This window comes from Podarcis vaucheri (genome assembly GCF_965113315.1).
Source record: "Podarcis vaucheri genome assembly, chromosome: 5".
Lineage (NCBI taxonomy): Eukaryota > Metazoa > Chordata > Lepidosauria > Squamata > Lacertidae > Podarcis > Podarcis vaucheri.
Window position 1 is genome coordinate 5,245,687 of NC_138763.1, and position 16,146 is coordinate 5,261,832.

The window sequence follows — 16,146 nt, forward strand, 5'->3', positions numbered from 1 at the left end:
GTCTACCACTTACAGAACTACAGTTCCCAGCACCCTTAACAAACTACAGTGCTCAGGATTCTTGGGGTGGAGGAAGAATGTGCTTGAAATGTATATGTGTACACAGCTTAATTCTTCTTAGGAGTTTGGGCTTTTTGTGTTCGAGAGGGAAGCATTCCAGCTATTTTACGTGCAAAATCGGGGCACACATCTATGCTTGTTTCTAGCCACTGAGCATCATTGCCTCTCCCGCTTAAGAAGAAGAAGAAGAGTTTGGATTTGATATCCCGCTTTATCACTACCCTAAGGAGTCTCAAAGCGGCTAACATTCTCCTTTCCCTTCCTCCCCCACAACAAACACTCTGTGAGGTGAGTGGGGCTGAGAGACTTCAGAGAAGTGTGACTAGCCCAAGGTCACCCAGCAGCTGCATGTGGAGGAGCGGAGACGCGAACCCAGTTCCCCAGATTGCAAGACTACCGCTCTTAATCACTACACCACATTGGCTCTCAGCCCCACAAAACTTAAGGGTTTTGACTTTTCTGTAAGTTCCTCTGCCTGCTGTATCTATCTGTTGTGTGATCGCCTGTCCCACATTGGCAGATTTCCGAAGTAGGCAAGTTTGTAAACTGACCGCAACACTTCTCTTTCCTCATCTATATTTCTTAATTTTTATTTTTCGAATACATGCCAAGCTTTTTATCCTTCAAGGGGTTTTATATTTTTAAAGACCCTTGGAAGCGCTTAATAGCCCTTCCGGTCAAGGTGTGATTGCCTTTATAAGAGAATAAGAACTAGGTTTCATTCAGCAGCAAGTTAAACTACCGTATTTTTCGCTCTATAACACGCACCCGACCATAACACGCACGTAGTTTTTAGAGGAGGAAAATTCATAGGCATGCCACCCGTAGGCATTCCCTCCATAACACGCGCAGACATTTCCCCTTACTTTCTAGGAGGAAAAAATTGAGTGTTATGGTGCAAAAAATACGGTAAGTGGATAAACAGAGTGTGTGAGGATGAAAGAGAAGCTTGCGCCAGCCATGTTATTTTTTAAAAAATGCATCGGCCCCAAATAGTGGCAAAATTGGGAGAGCTACTTACCAGGAACAAGAGCTGTAGAAAGCTCTAGGACCAGTGACTGTTGATGTTTTGTAGAACCCTCCCTTAGCAACAGCTCAGATTGGCTAGCAGTGATTCCGTCGCACCAGTTGTGCTTGGTGGTGACTTTTGCCTTCCATTGCAGCAGGCGGCCAGTCAGGTCAAGCTTGCTTAAGCCGCATGGAGTTTCTGTTCTACAGGCGCACCTTGGCGTAGGTGGGGCACTTGTTTGCTCCTGCTTTCCTCACAAGACAAATCGAGGTGTGGATTGTACAGGTTGAGCTGGCTGTGGGATGGACAGGGAGATGAGATGCTGAGAGACTGTTTCAAACTATTGGCTATTTTGTGGTATGAAATGAGCTTCCTGGCAGGCAAAGTGCCATGGGAGAGTCCTCAGTTGTTCTAACCAGGAAGATGAAAATATGTGAATGGCGGAAGGATGGTGATAGGTGGAAATTCTCATGATGCCGGCAAAGGGTTGAGTAATTGAGTGTCTTGAAATCTTGTGTAATATATTTGATTCCAGCCCATTGCAATAGTAATACTGCCACCTTTTGATCTGTGGATCCACAAGGCAGCTGACAGCGTATTTGAAATCCTTACGAAAAACAAAATAAAGACTGAACAGCACAGCAACAAAAACTAATAGATGGAAGCAAGAAAGTGGCAGAAAAGAGCAACCAAAACAATGAAGGTGCTGGGCGCTGGACGTTTCAGGGCAAACAGAGCATAGTTAAAACTTTGCTGCTACGAGGTGGAGTAATGGCCGGCAACCTGAATGGCTTAAAAACGAGTTTAAACAAATTTAAAGAGGGTAAAGCTGCCAATTGCTACTAGCCCAGATGGCGATGTTCTGTTAGACATGGCCTCTGAATCCAGTTGCTGAGAATCACAAATCGGGAGAGCGCAGTGGCACACGAAGCCTTCTTGCTGGTTTCCCATGGTGATCAGGTTGGCTGCTGTGAGAACAGATTGTCAGACTAGGTGGTTCTTTGGTCTGATCCAGCAGGACTTTTGTGACATTCCCATGCTCAATAAATCATGGGAATATTTTAGCCTGGAGTTTCCCAAATTTGGGTCTCCAGCTTTTTTTGGACTACAGCTCCCATCATCCCTAGCTGGCAGGACCAGTGTTCAGGGATGATGGGAACTGTAGTCCAAAAACAGCCAGAGACCCAAATTTGGGAAACCCTGTTTTAGTCTATCAAAAATCTAGGCTTTGGGTCTGGTTCATTGGCGAAGCTCATCTCGTGTTCTTAGCAAAGCAGTAGTGATAGTTAAAGATGGTAGTCCTTAAGGTGCCATAGGACTTGGTTGTGTTTTCTGCAACTGACTAACTTGACTCCTGCTCTGGTAGTAAAAGTGCAGTAGCACACAAACTCAGTGAACCCCCAAAGATTCATCTTTACTTGCAGTTTCAAAGGCCAAAAAGATGGAGTGAGACACATCTGCTTAGGAAGGAAGTTCTACAGTTCTACACCACTATTGAAAGGATTTTTGACCTGATGGCCACCTGCTGTAAGGTCCTCCAATGAGCATCTTTAGATATGAGGAGGTTCACTTCCATGTTCAATATTTAGCTTCTGTGTCTTGGAAAAACCCTGTTAACTAACAGTCTTTGTTCTGGACCCTTGGTCTTCAAGTGATCATGCTTAAATAGAGAACCAAACAGAAATCTGCCTCCTCACTTTGGATATCCTTTTGCAGTCCACAGTTGCATTGGCTAGGCCAGGCAGAAGTTGAAGTCCAAAATATCTGGACATTCCCTGGTTGAGGAAGGCTTGTGCAGTGCCGTAGGTCTGTGGACTGTATGACCAGAAGTTTTGGGTTACGCTTCTGGGCTGAATGAAGACTGTATTTAATAGCAAACATACACGCATATATTCGTATAGCAACCTATTGGTACACACAGTACCCAATAAAGAATACAAATTAGAAAGCTGGTTTAAACCAGTGATTAAACTTGACCCCTTTTAAATCAAGCTATAGCTTGTTCACATGGGAAGATGAGAACTTGGCATCTGTGAGCAGACACTTTGAACACCACTAATGCTTGGGGTTTGTTTCCTGCAGGTGGCTTATACACTGCTATATATTAGCATGCTGTAATTTCTGACTCAGCCTCTCCCCCAGTTCCTTCCAGATATTTGGAGCTAGGACTGGTCTCGAGGGTAGTCGGTTGGAGAAGGCTTCTGTGGCTATTCAGGGTTACTTTGAGTCTGGCAGGGTGATGGAGCTCCCTGTTAACAGTTTGCAAGACAGAAATCTAATAAACTCTGGACACAATTTCATATTGCAAAATTGCACCCCTCTGGTCCATTTAGGGTGAGTCATATGCCATAATACGTGGAGCCCTCTTTGCTGTGGAAACTGGGCCAGGGGACCTTATGTCCTCGGGTACTAAATGTGAGTTTTTCTGAAGTGTTGACTCAGGGGTTGCGCAAAATGTGCTCAACAGACCCAGCTTTATCGAACCCATGCAGGTGCCAGGAGTTGTAATTTATAGAGCAGCGTTTTGGCGCAAGGGACCAAAATCCGTTCTGTGTTTGTTTAGACCGGTCTTCTCCGAAGACTGTTCAGATTTATCTTAATCCTGGTTCCTGATCGAATGGAAGTGCTTAGGAAAATGAGCTGATTTAATTCAGTTCCATTGCTGGTGGGTGGGCATGCAACTGATCTCTGCTGAGATCTGTGGGATCTTATGCTGACTCTGCTGAGGGTACTGAGCCTGACGTCATCTCTAGGTCTGGGGTGGCCCAGGAGTTTGAGACGCTGGGCCTTTTTAACCGGGACTACAACCATCTATCTAGCCAAGACCTATGAGGTTCCAATTTATTGGAAGGCCAGAGCATCAGTTGGTGTGGAAATCTTCAAGCCCCAAACAATTCCCCCCTTTAAATCCAGTTTACTATCTGTAAATGACGTTAATCAGAGTAATAGGATACAGAAAAGAAGGGAGTCTGGATTTATAGCATGGCACTGACTCTGCAATTGTTTCAAAATGTCTTTGCAAATTTCTCTCCTGATTTCTTGGTAGGGAAGGGATGCATGCATTCCTAAACTTTGTGCAGTTGTGATGTGATGTTTTTTGGCTTGCACCAAGAACAGTGTTAGTACAACAGTGGATAGATCTTCTCTTGGGAGCTTATATCATGCTCTTGTGCAGGGCTACCGTTCTTAAAACCACATATTCAAAACACAGTGTCAGCAATTGGAGCCCTGTGAAAGTCTCAAACAAGGGGAGGAACTTGTGCCAGTGTTCCCAAAGGTGCATTATCATATGCCCTCCATATCTTTGTGACTACAGCTTCCATCAGCCCCAGCCAGCAAGGCCTTGTTTGCTGGGGTTGTCATGAAGTATGCCAAACACCTGACAGTTCTTATTTATCCTCTCTGCTCTTCCTCCTCCTCCTCCTCCTCTGTCTCTACCATCATCCCCAACTGTTGGTTACTTGTTGTTGTTGTTTAGTCGTTTAGTCCGACTCTTTGTGACCCCCTGGACCAGAGCATGCCAGGCACTCCTGTCTTCCACTGCCTCCCGCAGTTTGGTCAAACTCATGCTGGTAGCTTCGAGAACACTGTCCAACCATCTCGCCCTCTGTCGTCCTCTTCTCCTTGTGCCCTCCATCTTTCCCAACATCAGAGTCTTTTCCAGGGAGTCTTTTCTTCTCATGAGGTGGCCAAAGTCTTGGAGCCTCAGCTTCACGATCTGTCCTTCCTAACAGTGTTCAAATTTATATCTGTTATATTTTATCTGCACAATTGGAACGAATTTCAGGAATCAAAATGCTTTTTCTGTGCAACCTCATCAGAAGCAGTCACTATTAAGAAAAAGAGGTAGGAATAGGCCAGTACATACATGGACTGTCCCTGGATCAAGTAACTTTTCTTCTCTAAGTTCTCAAAGTTCTTAACCAAGCTCGAGGTTGTCATCTGAACTTGCCAGATGTTTAAGAGATAATCAATCACAGTCAGTCCATAATTTGAAAAATAAGACTCTAGTCTTGCCCCAAAATGGCAACTAGACATCCCCTTTCGGACACTGCAACCTAGGTTTAAGGACCCATTTGGCTCCTAGCTTTATATATCTTTTGAGTTTCTAACACTGGCTTCTCGGACTTAGATGTCATCTTTCTGCTAGCTTTGCCCCTTCATACCTCCTTGCTATGGCCATCTCCTTTGCAGGCTTCTGGGTGAATCTAAGTGCTCTTGGCACACATTGTCTCCTCTCCCAGCAGTTGGGACCTTCAACTAGCCTTCCGGGTCCCTCTGTCATCTCTGCTGAATGTTGCTGACAGTTTTCCATAAAAATAAAAATAAAAGCAAACCTCCTTGAGTATAGAAAGCTATTTGGGAGAAAGGTTCCTGCCTGCTCTTCTCCCTGTCCTGCTAAGTTTCTGCATGCAAAGAGAGGCTCATTTGTTTTAAACATTGGAGCATTCCACCAAACTTTAACTTATTTTAATTTTTATTCTACCTTTCTGCACTTCAGGCAGCAAACTTGGGTTTCCCATGCTGTCTCTTAGTGACCAGATCTAGGCCTGCTTGGTTTTCAGCAAGACAGCTGCTTCTTCATGTGTTTTCAGAGCATGATATTTTAGTGTGCCTCCCCTGTCACTTGCAGCCTACAAGCCCCTGTCACACGGCACAATTGCACATTTCACTGTGCTCTGGAATATTTAAACTCCCTTTTGCCTTCTTTCTCTGCCTTCTTTTAAGAGCTTCCTGTAGGCTTTTTATTTCTTTCTTTCTGGGTCCAAAGAAAGCAGAGAAGTATCCTTGGCCATGTTTTCTTTTGCTTGCATTCTGAACCATCTCCGAGGCTTTTTATAGTGCAGTGGGCCTGCCCTTGGCCAAAGAGGAAAAGGGGGGAATTTCAGCTGGTGTCTCGGGGCAGGTGGGTGGGTCGTGGGGGTGGAGCCTGTGCAGCAGCTGGAAGGAGAGACCCACGGCCGGCCGCGTCTCAGAGCCCAACACTGACGGGCGGATGGGGAGCAGCTAGCAGGCAGAGGAGGTGGCCAGGGGGTCACGAGCAGGGTGGAGCAGGTTCACGGAGAGTCCTGAAAAACCATTGGTGTGCCGCAGCCCCTCCCTGACAAAGCAGATGTTGCCTTGCGCTCAGCTGGAGCGCGGGAACTGTTTTGATAAACTTTCGGCCCCCTGCTACTAAATGGCTCTGGGGCCAAGCCTCAGCCGAGCATGCCAGGATAGTGTATCTGTGGGCCTTGCATAACTTCCTTGCTCTCTACAATATTCTGTTCTGTATTTGCTCAGGTTGTCCGTGTCCTCCTGAAGCACAGGGGCTACTAGCCGTACACTTCTGCATGGCTATGGAGGACAATTCTCTCTCTCTCTCTCTCTCTCTCTCTCTCTCTCATTAATGGTTAGTGGCACATGATTCTATTCTCCTTGCCTTATATAATAATAATGATAATGATAATTATATGCCGACCATCTGACTGGTTGCCCCTGCCACTCTGCCACCCAACAAAATATTAAAAACCCAATAGAACACCAACCATTAAAAACTTCCCCAAACAGGGTTGCCTTTAGATGTCTTCTAAAAGTCTGGTACTTGTTTTTCTCTTTGACATCTGGTGGGAGGGCGTTCCACAGGGGAGGCGCCACCACCGAGAAGGCCCTCTGCCTTGTTCTCTGTAACCTCGCTTCTCGCAGTGAAGGAACTGCCAGAAGGCCGTCGGAGCTGGACCTCAGTGTCCGGGCAGAACGATGGAGGTGGAGACGCTCCTTCAGGTATACTGGGCTGAGGATGTTTAGGGCTTTAAAGGTCAGCACCAACACTTTGAATTGTGCTCGGAAACTTACTGGAAGCCAATGTAGATCCTTTAAGACCAATGTTAAATGGTCATGGTGGCCTCTCCCAGTCACTAGTCTGGCAGTGGCATTCTTCCTCTTTAAGTTCTCAAAAGTTCTTAACATAGCTTAAGGTTGTCATCTGAAATAGCCAGATGTTTAACTGATGATCAATCACAGTTGGTCCATCATTTGAAAAATAAGACTTTAGAGCTGTCTTGCTCAAAAATGGCAACTAGACATTCTGTTCTGGTGACTGTAACCTTGGTTTAAGGAGTCATTTGACGCCCAGCTTATATATCTGAGTTTCTAACACTGATGGGGATGCATATCCGAACCACACTACAATGCAACTGTGAAAGCAGCTTAAGCATATACAAGCTATGCTGGATCAGATCAATAGTTTGTCCAGTCCAGAACCCTGTTTCCACCAGTGACTACTGGAACGCCCCTCCCCTTGCTGTTTATCCCCACACCAAGTATTCAGAGATATACTGCCTCTGAACATGGGTGCTCCACACTGCCATCTTTACTAATAGCCATTGGGACAAGCGCTGCTCCTCTATTAACTTGTCTAATCTCCTTTTAAAGCCACTTGAGCCAGAGGCCATCACCACCTGAGCTGGAGGGGAGGTGGAATTTGTCAAGAACGCTGCATCTGTGTGTGTGAGTTTGGTTTGGTTAAGCCTGGCTCCGTGACTGCTTCCCATCAAAACAGCACAACCAACAGCTGCCTCTGTTTTCTTACAAAAAAACTGTGTTTGACGGGGGTTTTCAGGCAGGACATTTGATCTCTCGAGTTATTTTGATAAAACAAGAGGGTCACTTTTGATCTGTCAAACAGAATCTGTGTGTGCCGCTGCGATCCACATTCAAGACCATGGCACCCGTGTTTGCTGTTCTGCCTGGTTTGCACAGCTTGACGTCGCCGGCTTCCTTCATACCAGGCGCACGAGTAATTGTGGGAACTCATTGTGGGATTTTGATTTGGCAACTTTTTCTCCTTAGGTAATGCTGAACATGGCTGGAGCAGCAGTGAGCCGGGTGGAAGGTTCGGAAATGCAACACCCCAGACCTGTTCCTTCTTCCTTGCAGAGTATTTGATTTCGTGTTGGAATCTGCCTTTCGTCCATTGATCCCAGTATAAACTACTTAGAGTGGCCCTCCAAGCAGTGTTAGAAACTCAGATATATAAGCTGGCGCCAAATGGCTCCTTAAACCAAGGTTGCTTAAACACAATGTTTAGATGCCATTTTGGGGCAAGACCACTCTAAAGTCTTATTTTTCAATGATGGACTGACTGTGATTGATTATCAGTTAAACATTCGACTAATTCAGATGACAACCTTGAGCTCGGTTAAGAACTTTGAGAACTTAAAGAAGAAAAGTCCCTTGATCCAGGGACAATTCACATATCTATTGGCCTATTCCTACCTCTTTCTTAAGGGCGACATGGACTATTCATTGTTGTTGTTTAGTCGTCTTAGTCGTGTTCGACTCTCCGTGACCCCATGAACCAGAGCATGCCTTGGAAACTCTCACTTTCTTCTCAAAGCTTCTCCTTTTTTTATGTCCATGGAGTTTTCTTGGCAAAATACTGGAGTGTTTTGCTAGTTCCTTCTCCAGGACCATTCATAATCTAAGAATATTCTTCACAATAATGTTGTTCACTGCTCCTGCTGAAGTTGCACAGAGAAAGCATTTCGGTTCCTGAAATTCGTTCCGATTGTGCAGATAAAATATAACTGATAGAATTCTACAGGATGTGATATTAGTGTGGGAAAACAATCCAGATCCAAGGATCCCCAGGCATGCACTTCAAGATGGTGGAGATTTCAGACGCCATCTTGGTGCCCAGGCACCTTCACTTGGTTGCAAGTGGCCAATAGCAAGGTTCAAAATGCGCCTGGCTAATTTCGAGGACTGCCTCCAAGGTCTCTGGCAGAGGTCTTGCTATGTAGGGTGGGGGTGGGGGGGGTCTAGAACCCAGCAGCTCCTACAAGCAAAGTGTCATTCCTACCTCTGATCTGTGGGATTTTTCAAAGTATTTTGGAGCTGTGTGCTTACATGCATATTTGCCGCACCAACAAGAAGGCGCTCTTGAAGTGCCGTGGATGCTTATCCAGGAATTGCTCTAAGAACTGAGGACCAGGCTACAAGTTGCATTGCCCATGCCCTGTTTGCATCCTTGTGGCATCTCCCTTTTTGGATAGTTTATTATCCTGCCCCCCTACATTGCTTGGGGCTTTTTCTTCTTTCCTTCCAGTATCCTCAAGCAAATCTCCACAAATCTGCTCCCTGCCCCAGTTGTCTGTTGCAAGCTCGTGTTCAGCACAGTATGGGAAGCCCCTTCTCCTACTCCAGCTCTGCAGAAGGGAGGACGGGTCTTGCGTGTTGCTCTGGGCGTTGCAGTAGACAGATTCTTGCTCTGCTTTTGCTACCTCCCACGTTCATCGTGATATGAAGGCAAGCCCCACCACCATTATCACACCCTGCAGTTCCCTGGCATGTGCAGAGGACTTGTGGCAGCCACAAATTATGTCTGGCTAGTAACCAAGCCAACATTTCTGGACTCTGAAATTTATAAAGCTCTAAATGGCTTAGGACCATGACACCTAAAGACCTAAGCTTCATGCATATGGATTTGCCCAGTTTTTAAGCTACAGACCTCCCGTCCTGTATCTTTGCTCCTCCACCAGCTACAGTAAGGCCTATGGAGACTGGCCACAGGGCCTTTACAGTTGTAGCACCCCATTTATGGAGCCTCCTTCCCTGAGACGCTCTCCTGGTGCCGTCTCTCTTTTTATGTTCAGCACCAGTTGAATAGTTTATTGGCCCAGGCCTTCTAATGCTGTGTTTTGAAATCCGTTTAGCGATCTCGGCTGTATAAGTGCTGCTTTTTTCGTTGGAGGCATTTCCTTGCGTTTACGGCTTTGTTTGTTTATCTGTTTCATGTATGCCGCTCTGTGAGCCTTGCTGGCCGAGTGGCAGATTTTTGTTTAAGCTTAAATAAGTAAATTTCCACGCGGTAAGGTTAAGAGTCATGTTGTAGCGACGGCAGAAGTAAGTCACGACAAGGGATTTGGCTGTGGTGTGGTTGCTGCAACAGAAGGGTGGAGCACCTTCGCTCTGGGGCAGACTTCCAAGGGGCAGAGGTCAGAGGTGGAGTGGGGGCTTCGGGGGGGAAGTGGGAGGAGCAACGGGTGCTACTCTTGCCTTTATGTGTGCTAGGGTGCACCCCAGCCACCCAAAAGCCAGTGGTCTCTATGCGCTCACAGTCCACGGACCCTCACCCCTTCCTCCCTCATCCCAGCACGCATCATGGTTCAATAGCGCACTTGTGAGGGGTGTGGCCTTGTGAGAGGGCGTGGCTTGGCAGAGTCAGGCAGGCTGCGTTTGAGGGCTGCCATTCACTTCTGGGCCTCAGGGCAAGGCTCTTAAGGAGCCGTGGGAGGGCTTGGCACTCCTCATCCTACCCTTTTGTTGCAAAAACCAGGGGACCCCCCTCCCCAATTCCTACATATTCTTGGACAACTGTGAGTTAAAGCCAAAGGGATTGGCTAAACTCCTTTGAACTCCCCATATCTGCAGGAAATACAGTGGTACCTCGGGTTCCATACGCTTCAGGTTACAGACTCCACTAACCCAGAAATAATACCTCGAGTTAAGAACTTTGCTTCAGGATGAGAACAGAAATCGTGCGGCGGTGGCGCGGCAGCAGCGGGAGGCCCCATTAGCTAAAGTGGTGCTTCAGGTTAAGAACAGTTTCAGGTTAAGAACACACCTCCGGAACGAATTAAGTACGTAACCAGAGATACCACTGTACTTGGAAACAGTGCAGGAGCCTTCCTATCTAGGCAACGATGTGTCGAAACCATCTTGTTACCTGAAAGCAAATTCTTCTAATTTGTTTTATCAGTTCTTTGGCTTTGCTCCTGTTTCTTGCAAATGTGGAAGTTTTTCTTTTTTCTTTTTTATATACCATATTAAAAAAACCCATATAAAAATCCTCTCTCTCTCTGTGTGTGTGTGTGTGTGTGTGTGTGTGTGCATATACTAGGCTCACTTTGCCTATAATTAGATTGTGATCTAACACTGAGAACAATGAGACGCTACTTGACGGCAAGTGGAAGAAACTGAAAGGGTCTGACACCTACTTATGGACTAGCCTCAGAAGGTTGCAGATGGAAGCGTTTCGGTGGGGAAAGTTACTGAACAATGGGAGACTTTGTCCATTCTCTTCCCCCCACCCCATTCAAACACTTCTACGCCAAATTGTGTTTAAAAATCAAAAGGAACAATTTAGTGCTGTGAGCCGCCGGTCGGAATCCATTGCTCTGCTTGGTAGGGAGTCACCTGGGAACCGTACAAGCCTTTAACGATGCTCTCGCCTGGTTCCTCTCGCCCTGGGAGATCTGGGTTAAAGACATAAATAACCGCAATGTAAACAAAGCTGAGAGTTCATCGGCAGGCGAAAACGCCCAGCGCTTGAGTTGCAAGATTGTATATGGGCAGAGAACCTCTCTCTCCTCCTCTCTTTTCTCTGACTTCAGTGGGCTTGCTGTCTCTCACGACTGAAGCTGTGTGCCGGGTGAAAGGTTTTCTAGGACTGGCCTTCTGTCCTTTGGGTTGCCTTCCTTTCTCGAGGTGCAGTGCAGTAGAGGAGCTGTCGCTGTGGGGCAGAGCGTGTGTCTTGCATGCCAAACACCCCAGGCTGAACCAGTGGCATCCCTGCTTAACAGGACTGGCACAGCAGGGCCAGGGCAAAGAGGTTCAGCCACCCCTCGCATGCACACAGACAGGAGACACTCAGACACACCGATTCGGCATGTGTGCTCCTTTCCTCCTTTCCAAGAGAGATTTCCCCCCATCATTTTTGACACACATGGAAGTGGGTGAGTGGGTGGGTTGGCACTGCCATGCTGCAGGAAGAAGTTTTATCTGCTTCAGGCGGCACTGGTGGGGGGGGGATGTATGAAGACAGGAATCGACGTCTCAATAGTGCAGCAATGTGTTAAAGTGCTGACTGGTGGTGGTGGTTGGTGTGTGACATCTGTGCAAAATAAATGAATAGTAAAGAAGCCAGGTTTTGCTGTGAAATTTGATGATTCCCCCACCCCCCAAGTGCAAAGGAATGCTCTGTCCCATGAGACTAGGGCCCTTCAGGATTTAACCTCCTTCTGTCGGGCCTGTAAGACAGAGCTATTCCGCCTGGCCTTTAATTTGAATTCAGCCTGATCTTTTATTTCCCTTCTCTTCCCTCCCCCTCCCCTTTTATGAAGATCACCCACTCTGAGACCCCACAGCTAATTCTCCCCTGGTCTCCTTGCTGACCCAAGTAGGACCAATTCAGCCAGCTAGCCCTGGGGATTATCCAACTGATTTTTGATTTTTATTGTTATTCATGTTTTTATACTGTATTTTATGCTGCTTTTATAATTGTTTTAAAGTGTTTTAAATTTGTTGTTAGCTACCCTGAACAGGGAAGGGCGCAGTATAAATAAAAATTATTATTATTATTATTATTAAAGGTGCAAAACTCAGCTTAAGTTGGAAGGAACCCTGAAGGTCTTGCAGTCCAAGTCCCTGCAATGCAGGGATATGCAGCTGTCCCACACGGGGACCAAACCTGCAACCTTGGCGTTATTGACACCACACTCTTAACCGACTGAGCAATCCGCTTGGATAATCAGGCCAAAGATCCATTTAGCCCAGTATCCTGTTCTCGCAATGGCCAGACAGAGGCCTCGAGGGAAAGCCCACAAGCGGGATCCAAGCACAAAAGCCCTTTCCCACCAGCAATTCCCAGGAACTAGTATTCGGGGCCATATTGCTTCCAAAAGGGCAGGCACAACACGACCATTGTGGTTAGTTGCCATTGATAGCCTTTATCCTCCATAAAATTGTCTCATCCTTTTCCAAAGCCATTTCAAGTTGGTGGCCATCATTCGTTTTTGTGGGAGCATTGTAAAACCAATACAGTGAGAGGCTGTAATGAGGAGGGGCAGGATTATAGCGAGAGGCCTTGCTCTGAGACTCTTTTGCCTATATACCACCCTTGTGCTTTGATTCTTCTAGGTGCACACAAGCAAGGCTTGGCGAGGACCAGAAACCACTCTGAATCGGCCAGAGCCCCCCCAAATGTGGAGAGGAGGCGGCAGCTCTCTGAATCACATACAGACACCATGAGCAACAGTGACTGCAGAATGGGCCAGCGGCAGCTGGGGACCCCCAGAGGTATGAATGGGGAGGTTCTGCAGTTGAAAAGTGAAGCTTGCTTTCTGCATGCATGCTCTCGATGCCCATAAAAGATGAGCTGCATGGAAGTCTGCTCAGAAATGGGAATCGCCTTGGATGATCAGCTGTGTGCTCTTTCAAACCCTGATGTTGTGATTCTGAATTCTAATTCAGGTGTCTCAGATCAGCTTTACAAGTCACTGTGCATCTGTAGGAATTCAGAATCAGACCTCATGAAAACCTTGGGTCCTTTATTCTCTTCAGGCAGCCAACAATTTTTTGGCGCTCATGGTTGTAGATCAGGCTTCCTCAAACTCGGCCCTCCAGATGTTTTGAGACTTCAATTTCCATCATCCCTGACCACTGGTCCTGTTAGCTAGGGATCATGGGAGTTGTAGGCCAAAAACATCTGGAGGGCCAAGTCTGAGGAAGCCTGTTGTAGATGAAGCAGAACACCTGTCCTGTAGACCCCCATTCTCTTCTCGTCTTCCTTTCTAATTTCCATGTCTCCCCATACATCCTATCTCTCTTGCTAAAATGTCCAGATTACCGACTGTTGCAAAGCATGGTAAACCTGCAGTTTGGTTTTTTTTAGTCGTTTGGAGCAATTATGGAATAGAGACAAACAGCAAGGAGTAAATATCAAGGAGGTACAATCGTTCAAACATGGTCATTAGATCTCAGCTTAATCAGCCAAGAAATGAACAAACTCCTTTCAGTGCCCTCAGCCCTGCTGCTCATAGGCCCATCACGTCCAGCATCCTCTTTCCTAGAGTGGCTTCGGAAGTTCTGCCCTCAGAGCATGCTGCCTTTGATTTTGGAGTAAACATATTGTTGTCATGACCAGCAGCCATTGATAACCTTGATCCTCCATGAAGTTGTTTGATCTCAAAACCACCAAAGGTGGCGTTGTTGCCCCAACTTGTGGTAAAGAATACCGTAGTTTTAACCAGTGCTTCCCCCCCCTAAAAAAACATGTTTAGGGGTACTCTCATGTTGACTCAAGAAAACCACCATTTTATTGTTCAAATCGGGAAAAATAAATACAGTAAATGGACAAAAGTACAAAGAACTTACATTACCTCATATTACACAGCTGGCAGCTCACGGTAACTTCCGCACTGGCATGAGGTTGTGTGCACTAACATCTTCCCTCCTACTCTCAACTCCTACTTCACACATTAAACGCTCACTTCCACCTGAGACTCAGGGAACACTGTGACAGGAAATGGGACCTCCATCAGGGGTAGCAACAGAACTGACGATTCTCTGTGCTAGAGAACAAACTAATTTTTTAGTTTTTTCTAGTTTCTTCTCCAATTAGATTCACAAAGTGTTTAGGGGTATGTGTCCCCCTGCGTCCCCCCAGAAAAAAAGCACTGGTTTTAACTATGCCTTAAATGTGGAGAAGTTCTCCCATTTGTCTGCCCCTGACCTTCTGCCATTCAGTTTTACTGGATGACCCAGGATTCTGATATCACAAAAGAGGAAGAATAACCTTTTTTCTGGTCAGTTTCTCCGCAGCATCAATAACTTTCTGTCATGCCTCCACTTACTCATGACCCTCCCGCCAAATACCACAAGCTTTCCTTACAAGGGAGATGCTCCAGCCACTTGGTCATTTTGGTTGGCCTTTTTGAACCTTCCCCAACGCTACGATGCCCTTTTTGAATCAAGGCAACCCAAACTGGACACAGTGCGGAAGCACCCTAGGTTCTTAAAAGAGCATTTATGATACTGGCCGTTTTATTTTCAACCCCTTTCCTAATGATCTCGAGCATGGAATTTAGCTTCTTCACAATAGCCGTGCACCACCCAGCATCCTCTCTGAGCTATCCATGACAACTCCGAGATCCACCCTTTGGGTGAACTAGGGGACTAGCCAGGACGCCTTCTGTTGACAACCATTTCCTGTTTTCTTTGAACAGGTAAACTGTTAATTGAAGGCTTCCCGGTTTGTTTGGTGGCTGGTGCAAAGGGTGGTCGGCAAGTGTGAAGAAAGGGCTCCCTTAAATGATCATTCTGGGTTGCTGGGAAATTAAGCCTCCTTAGCCATGGTTTTTGCATGTCTGAACTGAGCCATTGGTCTCTGTAAAAACAAACAGCTTTGTTATATATGGCGAGGCAGTGATTCTGCCTTTTTTTTCCTTCCAGGCGGTCCCTACACCACCTGCTTGGCCCCTGGCGACAGAAAGAATCGGAGCAAGCCAACTCGGGGGAGGAAGAAAGTATTTGAAGCCTACATGTCAAGGGAGGATGTCTCAGCAGGACTGAAAAGGAAAACACTTATCCAGGTACTTTGAACTTGGAACGACTGCAAAAGCAGCAAGCTGTTGTTGCTGTGGATTTGCATTTTGGGATGCTACGATGGAGTCAGTCCTTCTGTGTCCCCCCCCCCCAGTGCTTGTTTACCTGTGTAGCTCTCAGGTAGGACTGCAGGTATCAGTGGGCTGAATTGGTAGATGGGCATGTTAATCAGCGGAACAGATTGGAGAGTAGCTTTTCGGTATTTAAAACTATTTCAGGCAGAAGAGGGGAAACCTTTTCCTTCTCTTCCTCCCTGCCTCTTCACTGAGGACAGGGAACAAATAGTTTTATAGGTTAGGAAGGTGGGATGCTCTTGCCTAACTTTGAACCTAAATCTCCCAAGTTAATGGGCTTCAAACGTTAGATCCTCCTCGAGTCCCTACTGCGTCACCGCTTTCCCAGACTCCACATAACTTCTTAAGCCATTTTGAAGGCTAGGAACCAGTGCGGTGTGCTCCCCTTTCTTCTGTCTAAACAGGAAGCCGGGTATGAAAGATGAGAGGCTGAGATGGGGTTAATCAGAGCAGAAGTGGTGGTGAATTCAGGGTTGATATTGCTGGTGGAATAAATTAGCCTTCCAGCTCCTCTAAGTTCACCGTTCCTGGTCTAGCTAGTAAGAAGAGCAGATCAGCAGCAGAATACAGAGCTATTGAGGAGGCTTGGGATCTCCTTCCTCTGAGATTTTCCCAAAGAGGCATCTGTCAGAGGAT

General features: G+C 46.5%; 1 protein-coding gene across 5 annotated transcripts in view; it reads left to right on the plus strand.

Annotated features, from left to right (window-relative positions):
- DIS3L2 (DIS3 like 3'-5' exoribonuclease 2) overlaps window positions 1–16,146 on the plus strand; it is a 203,649-nt gene that overhangs the window by 12,679 nt on the left and 174,824 nt on the right. For 3 of the 5 annotated variants that reach the window (XR_014220095.1, XM_082223950.1, XM_082223951.1), the window contains exons 3-4: window positions 12,971–13,129; window positions 15,284–15,423. Coding sequence is in view for 4 of the 5 variants with exons in the window: in XM_082223950.1 (XP_082080076.1) it covers window positions 12,971–13,129; window positions 15,284–15,423 (299 nt within the window). In the remaining variant the exon portion in view is untranslated. Of the gene's footprint in view, window positions 1–1,174; window positions 1,340–12,970; window positions 13,130–15,283; window positions 15,424–16,146 lie in introns of those variants that run through there. The other 2 variants (XM_082223952.1, XM_082223953.1) reach the window with 2 other exon arrangements.